This window comes from Gopherus evgoodei, chromosome 5 (genome assembly GCF_007399415.2).
Source record: "Gopherus evgoodei ecotype Sinaloan lineage chromosome 5, rGopEvg1_v1.p, whole genome shotgun sequence".
Lineage (NCBI taxonomy): Eukaryota > Metazoa > Chordata > Testudines > Testudinidae > Gopherus > Gopherus evgoodei.
In genome coordinates, this window is record NC_044326.1 from 124,424,081 (window position 1) to 124,439,020 (window position 14,940).

Below are 14,940 nucleotides of genomic sequence, written 5' to 3' on the forward strand. Positions count from 1 at the left end.
CCCGACTGCCTGCGCCTGCCGTTCCTGCCGCGGCGCCTGTAAAGGTCCTGCCGCTGGCGGAACTGGGAAAACGGCCTACGGTGCTGCTGTTGTTGCGGCCTAAAGGGTCTACGCTGTGTCACGGGGGTGTGCATCCCGAGGGACCGCGCAATGACCCGGTTGTCCTTTAGACTCTTAAGTCTGGGGTCTGTCTTATCGGAAAACAGGCCCTGGCCTTCGAAAGGAAGGTCCTGTATTGTGTGCTGGAGCTCCGGCGGAAGGCCGGAAACCTGCAGCCAGGAGATGCGACGCATCGTAACTCCTGACGCGAGGGTACGGGCAGCCGAGTCCGCAGCGTCCAAGGAGGCTTGTAAGGCCGTGCGCGCGACCTTCTTGCCTTCGTCCAGGATGGCCGTAAACTCTTGGCGAGCATCCTGTGGCAGCAGCTCCTTAAATTTGTCCACTGCCACCCAGGAGTTAAAGGCGTATCTGCTCAGCAGGGCCTGCTGGTTAGAGACCCTGAGCTGCAGTGCCCCAGCTGAATACACCTTACGGCCAAGGAGGTCCATCCACCTGGCTTCTCTGGATTTGGGGGCTGGAGCCTCCTGGCCGTGACGCTCCCTATCGTTCACCGATTGCACTACCAGTGAACCGGGAGTCGGGTGAACATGTAAATATTCGTATCCCCTAGAAGGGGCCATGTACTTCCTCTCGACTCCTTTCGCTGTCGGAGGGATGGAGGCCGGGGACTGCCAGATGGTATTGGCGTTGGCCTGGATGGTCCGTATGAACGGCAGGGCAACCCTGGTGGGAGCATCGGAAGAGAGGATGGTGACAATTGGGTCCTCTATCTCCGAGACCTCCTCTGCCTGCAGACTCAGGTTTTGAGCCAAACGCCTGAGGAGGTCCTGGTGCGCCCTGAGATCCAGCGGGGGGGGACTGTTGGAGGAGGTACCCGCCACCGCCTCATCCGGGGAGGAGGATGAGGAGACCCCAGGCACGATGGTGTCCAACTGAGGGTCATCCTCAGCCCTCGCCTCTGCCTCCGGAGCCACAGCGGAGTCCTGCTGTTTGGACCCTTCCTCCCCTTCCGGGGAGGGAGGGGGGCGAGACAAGGAGGCTTCAGGGGCCCTACGCTCCGCAGTCGCCGGTCTGGCAGGGAGCTGCTGGGGGCCCTGGGCCTGATGGTATGCCCAGGGTGTCCAGAATCCCCACTGTTGTGGGCCTTGGTCTTGCAGCGGCGGATCCCCGAACAGCGCCGCCTGCCGGTCGGTGCCGAGCGCATACCCACTGTCCGTCTGAGAAGATACGGACGGCTGTCTCGAGGGCCACGGCGGGGCCGACCCCGGATGGTATGGGTCCGCGCGAGCCGGCACGGAGGATCGTCTCGGTGCCGGGGACCGGTGCCGGGAGTCATATCGGTGCCGGGATCGGGACCGGGATCGGGATCTATCACGGTGCCGGGATCCTGATCGGTACCGGGTGCCGCTTCGGTAGCGGGACCTGCCACCAGCTCGGTGCCGGGAGGTCGACCGGGACCTGCCCCCAGCTCGGTGCCGGGAGGTCGACCGGGACCTACCACCAGCTCGGCGCCGGGAGGTCGACCGAGACCGGGACCTGCCACCAGCTCGGTGCCGGGAGGTCGACCGGTGCGGCGAGTAGCGTCGGGACCTGCTCCTGGAGTCGCGGTGCCGGTGACGCCGACTGGAGCCTGACCGCGACCGTCTCGATGCCGACCGTTGCCGCGAGTGCGACCGGTATCGCTGAGGGGAGCGGTGCCGGGACTGCGAGCGGCGTCGGGATCTGGAGCGCCCAAGACGTCGGGACCTGGATGGCGAACGACTGTCTCTGGGCGGCGCCGACAGCATGGGCTTGCCTCTGGATACAACCCGCACCGGAGGTACCGGGGGTGGCAGCCGAGTGGGCTCAGTCAGGGCAATAAGGTCCCGAGCCGAGGCGAAGGTCTCCGGAGTGGATGGGACCACTATCTCAACCCCAGATCTCATGGGGGAGCTCGGCGGCACCGGACTCAACGGACCCGCCGGGCCCGGAGTCAACGGTGCTGACGGTGCCGGCGGCGCCGCGGCCGATGTCGAGGCCGGGCGCTCAAGCCGGGTCTGCCTGGCCGGAGTATCAGACTTCGACGGCCTAGGCTCTGATTCCGGTGCCGGAGAAGGTCGGTGCCGGGGAGTCTTCTCGGTGCCGGAGCGATCCGGTGCCGGTGCCGAAACCACGGTCTGCGAAGTCGACGGGTCAAGTGCCGCCTCCATTAGGAGAGTTCGGAGCCTCTGATCCCTCTCCTTTTTTGTCCTCGGCTTAAAAGCCTTACAGATGCGGCACTTGTCAGATCTGTGCGATTCCCCGAGGCACTTCAGGCACGCTTCGTGGGGATCGCTGGTAGGCATGGGCTTCTTGCAGGCCGCACACTGCTTGAAGCCTGGCGAAACAGGCATGAGCCTGGCGCCGGGTGCCGGGAAGGGCTAAGCCCCCGGCAAAGAACTACTTAACAATACTAATTAACAACTATATGGAACTAGAGATAAGCGATAGACAAGCGATAGAAACTAGGAGAGCTAGGGACGTGGAGGACAGCTATGCCGCGCTCCACAGTTCCAACGACCGACACGGCGGTAAGAAGGAACTGAGGAGCGGGCGGGCCGGCGGGGGTATATATAGAGCGCCATGGTGGCGCCACTCTAGGGGGCGACCTGCCGGCCCACTGGAGTTGCTAGGGTAAAAAAGTTTCCGACGAACGTGCACGCGCGGCGCGCACACCTAACTGGAATGGATGTGAGCAATCACTCGAAGAAGAACTAGGAGAGCTAGGGACGTGGAGGACAGCTATGCCGCGCTCCACAGTTCCAACGACCGACACGGCGGTAAGAAGGAACTGAGGAGCGGGCGGGCCGGCGGGGGTATATATAGAGCGCCATGGTGGCGCCACTCTAGGGGGCGACCTGCCGGCCCACTGGAGTTGCTAGGGTAAAAAAGTTTCCGACGAACGTGCACGCACGGCGCGCACACCTAACTGGAATGGATGTGAGCAATCACTCGAAGAAGAACTCATCATTCTGAATTGGTGTCCTCGCAATTGTTCCTCACGGAACAAAAGTAAAAAGCCAGGCACTGACTTCACTGTTTGACAAAGAATTTACACAAATTAACAGATAAATTATTCGTACGTAAGTGTTCCCCTTTGTACCACAGTCTGACACAATCTTCTCTACCAGGAGCAACATGAGGAAAGCTCTGAAATGTCTCTTGCTTCCCAACCAAATCATATTTCAAGGAAGGATTTTAATGTGCAGAAGAGATTTACATTTTAAAAGTCCACATTGTTATATTTGGCTCTACAGACATCCATTAAGGTTGTCTAGGGAGATTTCTATGCATGAGCTGCAGACAGAGTATTTTATAAACCTTATTATCATCTTTATGAGCCCTTTATCACAGCCAGCCTAAGTAAATGTGCGATCATATCATCATTACCTTTGTCCGCCTTCTCTCTTCACGCCTATCATTTCACAGAATCATAGGAGTGGAAGGGACCTCAAGAGGTCATCTAGTCCAGTCCCCTGCACCCATGGCTGGACTAAGTATTATCTAGACCATCCCTGACATGTATTTTGTCTAACCTGCTCTTAAAAATCCCCAATGACAGAGATTCCACAACCTCCCCAAGCAATTTATTCCAGTGCTTAACCACCCTGGCAGTTAGGAAGTTTTTCCTAATGTCCAACCTAAACCTCCCTTGCTGCAATTTTTGCCCATTGCTGCTTCTCGTATCCTCAGAGTTTTCTTGACTTTACTTGTTGCAACTTGTTTCAAAATTAGATTACAAGCTCTTTTGGGCATGGACCACATATCTCCATACATTTGTGCAATGCCTAACACTCGGAATCTGGTATCAAACAGGAAAACAGTGTATTTCCTCAAGTGTGAGGGGAAAGGGTAGCCCTCATGCAATGGTAACAGATATTGCACCTGGTATTAAGTGTTTGTAGGATCGGATCTCAAATGAAACAGAGCCCTGATTACATCTTCTGGTTATGACTGAAGGGTCAGAATATTGAATCTTTGAAGCAACACTGAGGGAAATGAGTGGTAGAAATATACATCTCTGATGAGAGCATTGGACCAGGGTTTAAAATCCTTGAACTGCCTTTTCAAACTTAACTTGACTAACTTCTGAAACAAATACATTTTCATACAATAGGTAGGAAGATGCTACCACTTAAACCACCTCCTGTCTGTATTTCACACTGTTCTACCACTTCTTATGAAATAGACCATCTTCTTGTGTGATAACCCTACGAGAAGTTTGTAGAGCCAAATGCAGGAATGCCAGTCTTCTGGACTAGCTTTGCAAGATCAGACCCTTAACCACCATGAATGTGGACTGGTTGAATGGCAGTGTTCTACATTGATCTGCAGAGGTGAGATCTCCTGTCTCTAAGGCCTTGTCTACACTGCCATTTTACAGCGCTGAAACTCTCTCACTCAACTTTCAGCGCTGGAAAGTGGCAGTATAGACAGTGCACCAGTGCTGGTAGCTACTCCCTTCGTGGGGGTGGTTTTTCACTGATGTTGTGACTACATAGCCAGGTTAAAGCTTTAAGGTTGCTAATGGAGACATACCCTGAATCTCATTCTCTCAGTCAGCAGGAACTGGAAGCACTGATGGGTTCAACATCTTTGGGAAAAGCGGGCTTTGCATTCAAAACCAGCAACCATCGAATTGAAATGCAGACTGGGTTGGTTTCATAGTATTTATATTGTGTTGCTTGTAAGTCTGTATTTTATCAGAGGCATTACTTTTAGATTCTGTTGTATGTACAACGAAACAATCCTGGTAATTGCATTGTGGTCTGATGCAACAGTAGCACAATATAATTTCTCCCAATTCTGCCTTTTAATGAAAGTGAAAGAGAAGTTCAGGTGAAAAGAAACTAACTACATAAGTATCTGTCTTTAAACAACTGGAGAGTTGCAGTGGTGCACTCACCTTCAAAATTTCTTCAACGCAATGGACTTCATTGGGGAAGGTTTGCTAAAATATGAGAGAGAGAGAGAGACTTCCATTAATTCACATGAACACTTTGTCTGAAACCAAAGAGGAGCAAAGGCATTTACTGATCAGATACTATAAATTTTGTGGAATCTAGTAAATAAAACATGGATGAAACTAAAGATGTGCCCCCAAAATAGAGGTTATTACTAAGAGTGTTCTTACAAAGCTGGGGCTTCCAGCTCCTTGCTGAAGGGAATGAGGATCAGCGTGGTGCAAAGAAAGGTGAGGCTTCTATCCATAAACAGCAGCATCTGTTGGATGACTGGGAGCTGCTCTATCACAGCCATGAAGGAATGCAGTTTAGCCCTCCTGGACAGAGAATTGCCATGAATCACTGGTGTAGATAAGGAGAGGGGAAGGAAACATCCTATCATGCTCTCATTCAACCTCACTCCAGGTACTGCTGTGTTTCCGGCTAATGTTCATGTCTTCACTTCGGTGCGTTAGCTTTGCATTAGCTTTTTTTTTTTTTTTTTTTGTGATAAACTATATACAGAGAGGAAAACCAAGCTCAGTAATTGGACGCACTTGACTTGTTTGACCAACAGGGTGTCCCTCTCCCCGCAGCTTCATGATTGCTTCGTTACCTTTACCAAATCAAGTGCACCCAGACCTGCCAGGTAGCATTAGAAAATTGCTAGCAGCAACACCGGACTGAGAAGCAGAGACAGGGCTGGGTTAATGTACAGACAATACAGGTCAACGCCTAAAGCCCCAGATCCTTGAATCATGTGATTACATCAGACTCTGAGCTTTCATTTAAAGACAGTTTCTGAAAAGTGTGACAATATTACTCAAGTGTAACTGATGTAGTGTCTGCCTCAGTCTGCAGACAGCCTGAAACAGCAGCTCTGTGGGGAGAGGGGGATGGGCAGCCCCATGCACCTCATGGTGTGTTAACTCCAAGTTCCACTGCTCTGATGGGTCCTCTCAAAACCACTCCAGTAGAGGACCCTGTGTATGGCAGGAGGAGAGTACAGTGGGCCTGGCCCATCCAAGGAGCCAGGCCCCAGCAGCTGAGGTAAGTAACATGGGTCCCCCTGCCTCTCTGGAGGTGTGGGGGACTCCTGCTACTTCTGAGAGAAGGAAGGCCCCACGTTGTTGCCTCTTCACACCTCAGGGAGGGGAGAATGCCTCCTGCCACTCCAAGGAAGTGGGGAACAGGATTACAGCAGGAGGACAGAGCCTCAGGCTCCCTGTGTTGCTGTGTTTCTTGGACTGACCTCAGGTGCGAATGGAGATCTGGGGCAGAGTTACTGACATTTGCTAATTATAGAGCACAGAGCAGACATTATGGCTTGGGCACAGAAATTAGTTTGTTTTAAATATCCCGTTAAATATATATAGAGCACAGCAAGTAACAAAACCACCTAGCAGTATCCACAACACTCAGGCCAGGTCTATATTATAAACTTACATCCGTATACAGTGGAGTTGCATCATAGGTGCATTTAACTTACGGGTTTTTAACTATACGCACTCGGCAAAAGAAACAAAAAAGAGAAAAATAACAAATTAAATACTGTACTTGTAGTGCGGGCAATTCTGTCCTCCATTCCTCTCAATGAGCGTTTGACTATAAGCGATTTTCTCCTTACGCGCTGACTTCAGAACCTAGCCCCCACATAAGATGCGACTCTCCTGTAACTATATTTCTCAGGGTCTGAAAAATCCAACCCCCTAAGCAACGCAGTTATACCAACCTAACTCCCAGCGTAGACGCGCTATGTTGATGGGAGAGCTTTTCCCCTCGATATAGCTACCGCTTCTCGCTGAGGTGGATTAACTACGCTGATGGGAGAAGCTGTCCCGTCTGTGTAGTAATGTCTTCACTGAAGCGCCAAAGTGGTGCCACTGCACTGGTGTTGCGTTTTAAGTGCAGATCTGCCCTAAATGTGGATACAACCAGGGAGATGAAAGGAAGACAATGCCACATACCTCTCAAGCACACGAATGCAGAAGATACAGTACATACCAACTCAGTCAGCGGATGCATAGTGACACAGTTATGGTCCACAGCACACAGGGATGCTCAGTGAAAAAAAATGAATAGGAAGCCCTCTCATTCTAGCACCAAGATAGCAAAGACTGTGAAAAATGTCAACTGACAGGACAGAGCACTGCTTCAAAGTATCCACCTGATGTCTGGCCAGAGAGAACAAGCTTGCCTTATTTATGTGTATGTTTCTCATTTACTGTTTTCTATCCTAGTAGCAAAAGGCATCTCTTATACATACTGCCTCATACCTGCCTAACATCAGCCTTAGCCAAAAAAAAAAAAAAAAAAAAGAACAATAAAAATGAAATCAGGAAATTAATAAGCTCCATTTGTTGAGCAGCTGCAATCACCAACTTGGGGTTAAAACCAAGTTTTCACCCTTCATTGAGAGCGTAGGGATCAAACCAAAACATCTGGCTGTGAGTGTATTTATGGAAGGGAGGGGGCTAGGGAGAAGGATTCTCGAGCATTAACTAAATGAAGTTAGAAAACTGCAGCGCTTGACCCGAAAGACAGCTTCTTCCTGACCTCCACAGTCACTTGCAATAAAAGCAGCAAAGCTAGCCAACGAGGGGTCCTTCCTCAGTGCTGTCACTGGTAAGTCACTCTAACCAGCCCCAGACGTTCTCCATGTGTCACACTGTTCACATATGGAAGGGGCAAGAGCAGACACACTCCTTTCCCTAGCATGCTAAACAACAGACTATTTCCTCCTCAACCCTGTAAAGCTCGCAATATGTCTGCCCTCACGTACTGGAGATTTTACTTTTTCTCTGCAAAACAAACGCCACAAGTTTGATTGTGATCTTTCTGACACCAGTATACACCAGAAGTCACTCCTCTGGGTCAAATGAGTTACACAGATGAGACACCACTGAGATCTGAGTGAGTGAGGGCTGGTCTACACTACGGTGGGAAATCGATCTAAGATATGCAACTTCAGCTACGTGAATAACATAGCTGAAGTTGAAGTATTTTAGATCAAATTACCTATTGTCCTCACAGCGCGGGATCGATGTCCGCGGCTCCCCATGTCGACTCCGCTACCGCCGTTAGGGTTGGAGGAGTTCCGGGATCGATAGGAGCTCGTTTGGGGATCGATATATCGCGTCTAGATGAGAAATCGATTGCTACCCGCCGATACGTAGCCTGACTGCGTGTGTGGTGTGTGTGTTCGTTCAAAAAAGCAGCAAAGAACTCTTGCATTACTGTGGTGGAGATTTAAACACATCACAGCTCATATTGCACAAAGGAGCTCTTCCCTTCTTTTTAATGTCAGCAGTTGTAACTCTGTAGTCCAACAGTCTAACTAGGCTTGGTCTACTCTAGCAACCTAGGTCGCTATAACTACACGGCTCAGGGGCGCAGAAAATCCATACCCTTGAGCGACGCAGTTACACTCACCTAACTCCCTGTGTAGACAGTGCTATGTCGACAGGACAGCTTCTCCCGAAAACATACCTACTGCCTCTCGGGGAGGTGGAGTACCTATGTGGATGGGAGAACCCCTCCTGCCAGCACAGGTAGCATCTTCGCTGCAGCATCAAAGCAGTGGCACCACCGCTGTAGCATTTTAAGTGAGGACAAGCCCTTAGTTCCCAGTGTCACGACTGGACAACGCCCCACAAGCTGTAAAAACATGCATGTCGTCACAATGAAGTCCAACAGTCTCACTGACAAAAAGGCACTTCTGAAAATATTCAGATACAGCAGGGGTTCTCAAGTTTCATTGCACCACAACCCCCTTCTGACAACAAAAAATTATTACACGACCCCAAGAGGGGGGACTGAAGCCTGAGCCCTCTGGCTTTGGCCCTGGGTGGTGGGACTCGGACTCCAGCCCTGGACACCAGCATGTCTAAGTCAGAACTGGTGACCACATTAAAATAGGGTCATGACCCACTTTGGGGTCCCAACCCACAGTTTGAGAAATGCTGTTGTATAGCCTGCGGCACCTGAGAGGACCAGTCACATAAGGGATTCAAATGATTGTTGAAATAGTGGACAGACAAGGAATTAGGTCCTCACCCTGATTCAAGTATCGAAGTCCCTTGGCTTTTACAATATAGTAACTGAAAATCAAGTTGGCTTTTCTGTATAGGATCTGTTTTAAGGGGTTAATTGGTGGCAAAAGTGAAATACTGTTAACATGAGACAGGAGGGAACCAACAATGGTCAGTTCTTTTTTCACCCTGTCTGTGAGTTCACACCCCTTGATTAACTCAGGGAGGCCTGCAAACTTTGGGTTTTTGAGCCTGGTTCAGCTTTCTATACTGTAACTCCTTACTGTGAAATCATCAGGAGGATTCAGTGCAATTCTGTACGTTCATGACTGCCAGCTGACTGTACAGAGTACTCACATGCTAGCATGAGATAGGAGATACCTTCTCCTGGTACAGTAAAGAACATGCAGCTGAATCACCAACAGCACCAGAAAAAAACACTTCAGCACTGGGCAGTGACAGCACAGCACTGTGTTTCCTCTACTATACTTTTATTGTGAAGGGATATTACTTGTGGCTTCTAAGATATTTCACATTTGAATCTATAGCCATTACCATAAGAGTACAAGCAATTCTAGGGATATCAATCTGCTTTTACTCTTATGCTAATAGATAAATTCAAATGTAAAATAGCCACACTAATGAGGAATTATATGCCCCTGCAGGAGAATCTCCCCTCTCCCCACCCCCATTTCTGTAAAGAGAAAAGTCAAACCTGTGTTCTTGAGAAAATTTAGGTTAATATTTGTACTCTGATACGTTGCCTTGTGATAGAAAAAACTGAAGGACATGTTACCACCAATAAAAGGGGCAAGTGGTAAAGGGAATTGTTGCCAATGAATAGACTGCCACCATCTGCATCAGACAGACATCAAAATGTTTACTTTACAGGGTTCAGTTACAAACTGTCCCAAGTAAAATTTGGCATTTATTTTCAGTGCCCAAAAAAACCCAAAGATAGAGCCACAATTTGGTTTTGAGAACCAAATTCTCCCCTGGTGCGGTGGGCCAGCACCAGGATTTCTGCATCACTTTCATGCTGATCCTCTGTGGGATGTAAGGGGTCAGCTAGCTAAACAACCATGTGGGAGTGTCTTAAAACCTCCTACATCCTGCAGAACTGGTCTCCCCTAATCAGCCTAGACAGAGTCTGAATAGAAGATGAATTTGTGGGCCCAAGACAGGGCGTGGATCTGCACTTCTAAGAACCCAGGGATCCTGGTGTCCTATACAACCAGCACAGAGGGGCTACACATGCTATTTCAGCCCAGAAGTACTGGAATTGCAATGTCAAGAGGCTCTCAAGGCTGCCCTGCACCCTGGCCATGGGTTGGGGCGAGGGGTGCATGCATGTGTTTCATTTTTCAGGTTGTTCTACTGTGCCCATCACTGTGGTATCTGAACCCCCATGAGTTCCCCTCCCTAACCTTTTCACGCCCCACACATACAGAACTTGAATTTCTGGGCTTTATGTAGGTAGAGAGAATATTACTCAGAATGAAGAATGTAAATCTCTGTTTTGTTTCAACATGTTTCCTAACATTAAACCACCATTACCACCCAGAAGCAAGCACTTTCCTTGCCAGTTCTGTACAGAGTTGGGGGAAAGGGAAAAAATAATTGTTGTCCAAAGAAGAGGAGCGTTAAAAAAAACCCCAAACCCTGAAGACCAAAAAAAAAAAAAAACCCCGCCCCCCAGTCATCAAGCAGCTCTGTTGAAGAATTGTGCTTTCAGAACATTAAATATGACGTTGTTTTCCATCCCTGTGAGCAGTTTTACAGACTTTAGAGAGAACACTGTAAAACTTTACTCTCCAAGTAAAACCAGATTTAACACCATGCATATTTTCTGGCTGACACTGCCATTTGTACACGCTCCAACTAGGATTTTTTCATGACATGCTCATACTAAATTTCAATTAGGGAATGATGCAGACTCCTTGGAGAACCATATTGCCACCCCCACCCTTCACACACCCCTTAGTTACATGCACAAAACCATAGACATGGTGCCTACTGGTGAAGTATATTTAAAAGCATCGAGCAAGTATGTGTGTGTGATGCTGGCAGACCAAGTTGTCAGCTCAAGCTGACGAGGATTTCCCCAGAGTTATTCTGGGTATCCCTGAGAAACTTTAGGGAAACTGGCAGATTACTACGACTCTGCTACCATTAGGAACTACAGACTGTGACTCACCTGTACATATATTTTACCTGCTTTTACCTCTCAATAACAACTTTCCTTTCCTTTTCTTACCTAATAAACCTTTAGTTAGTTTACCATAGAATTGGCTACCAATGTTGTCTTTGGTGTAAGATCTAGAGTGTCAACTGATCTGGGTAAGTAACTGATCTCTTGGACTGGAAGCAACCTAAATGTGATGTGATCTTTGGTGCAAGGGATCATTTATCACGAAGTCCAGTTTGTTTGAGTGAAAAGACAGAATGAAGCATCTAAGGCAGGGTTTCTCTAACTGGGGTCGCCGCTTGTGTAAGGAAAGCCCCTGGTGGGACGGGACGGTGTGTTCCGTCCGCAGGTCCAGCTGATCGCGGCTCCCACTGGCGAATGGGCCAATGGGAGCTGCTAGAAGCGGTGCGGGCCGAGGGACTTACTGGCCACGGAGCAGCAATCCGCGGCCAGTGGCAGCTGCGATCAGCCAGACTTGCAGATGAGGCAGGTAAATACACAGGTCCAGCCTGCCATGGGCTTTCCCTACACAAGCGGCGACCCTGTTTAAGAAATCCCGACCTAAGGGGACTGTATGTGACTGTATGGTAAGACTGGTATAGTGATCCAGGAATTCACATCTGGTACTGGCTAGGTGAAACCTAATTACAGAACAAACCACCAGTTTGGGGTATCTGCCCTGTTTTCTGACAGTTTGCCCTGAGGTTACCACAGTCAGTTGTAAGCCACTCCAGACAACGTGACAATATGCATTTTCCATGAAGCTGGGGGAGCAGGAGGAAAGGTACTACAGACTCACATCATAAGATTTAAAAATGTGTATCTATGAAAGTGATATCTGTAGTTATAGTAACTAGAATACTATTACAAGGACTAATAGTTCTCATGATTCATGGGGGCACAAGTTAATCTATAGGGGTAGGAGCAAGAAAAAATTAATTATTGTACCACTGTCCAGGTACAGTATGGGCATTTTACTTTCCTCTAAAGCACAAGGTGTTGGCTAGTGGCAGAACCTGAATGCTGGACTACATGGACTAATAAAATGCTCCTGTATAGCAGTTCCTTTATTCAGTCCTCTATTGGTAATTTGTGGGTGGTTGTGGGTGCTTTTAGGACAGTGTTTCTCTCTTCACTAGCAGAGAGAAACAACAAATACCAGAAAGGATTTGGCTTTGCATGTTAAAAGCCAAACAAAATAATGCTATTGATGGGCTTAATCCAATGTACTTGAACACATAAGTAATGGAAATCAATAGTACTACTCACACACTTAAAAAAGCTTAAATGCTTTACTGGATCAGAAACAATGTTCAGTGGTTTGCATGATCAAGCCCAATATATCTTCAAGCATTTCCCCAAATGTACAGTTAAAAAACCATCATAGACAAACAGAGAAGCAGAAGACAGATGTTTAATAGTCTTCCTCTAAAGAGACTTCACCAATCCAGGGCAGGTGTATGTGTTGGGGGAGAGAGGGCGTCCCTAATTTAAGAAAGCATGTTAAAATAAATTCTGCACAGACCTACATGACAGAGGATAGCGACTATGGGGCGAACACTGGATTCAACTTGGTGACCAAGTCCATGTGCCTTAAAGACCACAAAGGTTGCTGGTGTCTCACACTTTGCACAACCCTGCTGGACATTTTGAAGGAGGTTGTGAGGAGGCCCGAATGAGAAGGATCAAGGCACTGGCAGTCAGCTATGGCACAGTGCTATCTGGTGCACAAATGACGCACTGTAGCTGATCAAAAGTTCATCTGGCAACCATAACGGTTCAGTAATCAACAGAAGGAGTAATGAAGAGGAAGATACAATGTCAGTTCAGCTGGCATGAGGAGACTCTTTTGTGTTGACCTACCACAGCAAGAAGGTCATAGCAACAGGAATAGTGCTGCTGCTTTGGAGGCTGGTAGGGGAGAGAGAAAGCTTAACAGCATGATAACCCAAAGTCTGTCATGCTGTTCAACAAATGGAAGAGATGCCTGAGGTCCCATTCTCTCACATTCACTCAGCATTCCAAGAGCTTTTAAAACGGTTACTTTTTAAACTAACAAAATGCAGCCAAAATTTTCCAACCTTGGGAACCTAAAGTTGGGCACCTCAATCCATATTTAAGGTCCTTTTAAAAAAAAAAAAAAAAAAAAAGAGGCCTGATTTTGAGAGGTTGTGGAATTCTTAATACAAAACCCCTCTGGTGTACATTTAAATGTTACATTTCTTATTTAATAGAAAGGACCACAATATTCTATGATTATAATCCCAAACACTACAATTACACTATTGTGAACTGTACTGGACCACTGTCGTAGAATACTGTTATATTTTAATTCTTTCCACTAAAGAGATGTAGGCATAAAACAGGAAAAAAGAAAACACCACATACGTTGCCAGGAGATACAAAATATATTTTAGAAAGACTGAACACATATTGCGAGAAGTCGGAAAAAAAGTATTACAATACTCAATCTGTAAAAGCAGCAAAGAATCCTGTGGCACCTTATAGACTAACAGACGTTTTGGAGCATGAGCTTTCGTGGGTGAATACCCACTTCGTCAGATGTTGCATCTGACGAAGTGGGTATTCACCCACGAAAGCTCATGCTCCAAAACATCTGTTAGTCTATAAGGTGCCACAGGATTCTTTGCTGCTTTTACAGATCCAGACTAACATGGCTACCCCTCTGATACTTAATACTCAATGTGGAATTAAACTAATAAAATGAAAAATATTCAGAAGGCGAAATGGCTAATACATAATTGGTGCCAAATTATGAGGTATTCATCTTAAGGTTAATTTCCAATACTAATTATTTTTTTCATAGCTAGAAGATCTCTTACTATTAAAATCACTAACAGACACACAACTGGGACATTTCTACACTTTTGTGAGATATGACACAGAATGCGACATACACATTGTCCTCCTCCATCCTAAAAAAAAAGATATTTGCTACAATGAATTAAAAAAAAGTCATATGCTTCACATACATTAAGAGGTTCCTTTCCTCCCCCTCCCCCCACATCTATACATCTTTTAACTGGATCCCTTGCAAGATGTGCAATATATACAGAAGTTTAGAGCAGTTGCTGTCAAGACAAAACTGGTCATACATTACTTCACCAGTCACAGGGTGTCGTTGATGAAGCAAATGAGCACTTTTAAAGTTGGCAGCAGTAATAGCATACAGATTGTGCAGAGATCATGAAAGGAGATCTGGAGGCAGATGTTAACTGGAATGGAAGTGAACTGCCTTCATGGAAGCATTAAGGTGTTACGGACCTTTCTGTTCATTCCTGCATCACTCCTTTCCAGTCCACTGCTTATCTGAACGCCTACTACTGTCACATTCTCTTTAGAATTTCCTCTGCGATATCCTGTACAGAACAGACAGCCAGTTTCTCTATATTGATCGTACAGGGTAGAGCTGAATATGGGCTTGAGTCGTTGCAGCTTTGAACATTTTTTTTTAATAAATTTGATATTTGAGCAAGTATTCTAACATTTTTCAATCAAAAGGACATTTGGATGTGTATGTGTATATCTTCTAAAAAGAAAATACATCAATGTAAGAACTAAGAATACGACAAGTAAGAACTATACTGTGTTTAACTTCAGATGGATTTTTAACGTGAAGAGAGTATACTGAAAAGTTCAAGGAATACAAGAAGGCTCTAGAGATTAGGCCTTCAACCCA

At 47.2% G+C, this 14,940-nt stretch overlaps 1 protein-coding gene across 7 annotated transcripts in view; it reads right to left on the reverse strand.

Moving 5' to 3' along the window:
- AFF1 (AF4/FMR2 family member 1) overlaps positions 1–14,940 on the reverse strand; it is a 187,860-nt gene that overhangs the window by 54,436 nt on the left and 118,484 nt on the right. For all 7 annotated transcript variants that reach the window (XR_004000700.1, XM_030564935.1, XM_030564934.1 and 4 more), the window contains one exon: positions 4,985–5,029. Coding sequence is in view for 6 of the 7 variants with exons in the window: in XM_030564935.1 (XP_030420795.1) it covers positions 4,985–5,029 (45 nt within the window). In the remaining variant the exon portion in view is untranslated. The remainder of the gene's footprint in view (positions 1–4,984; positions 5,030–14,940) is intronic.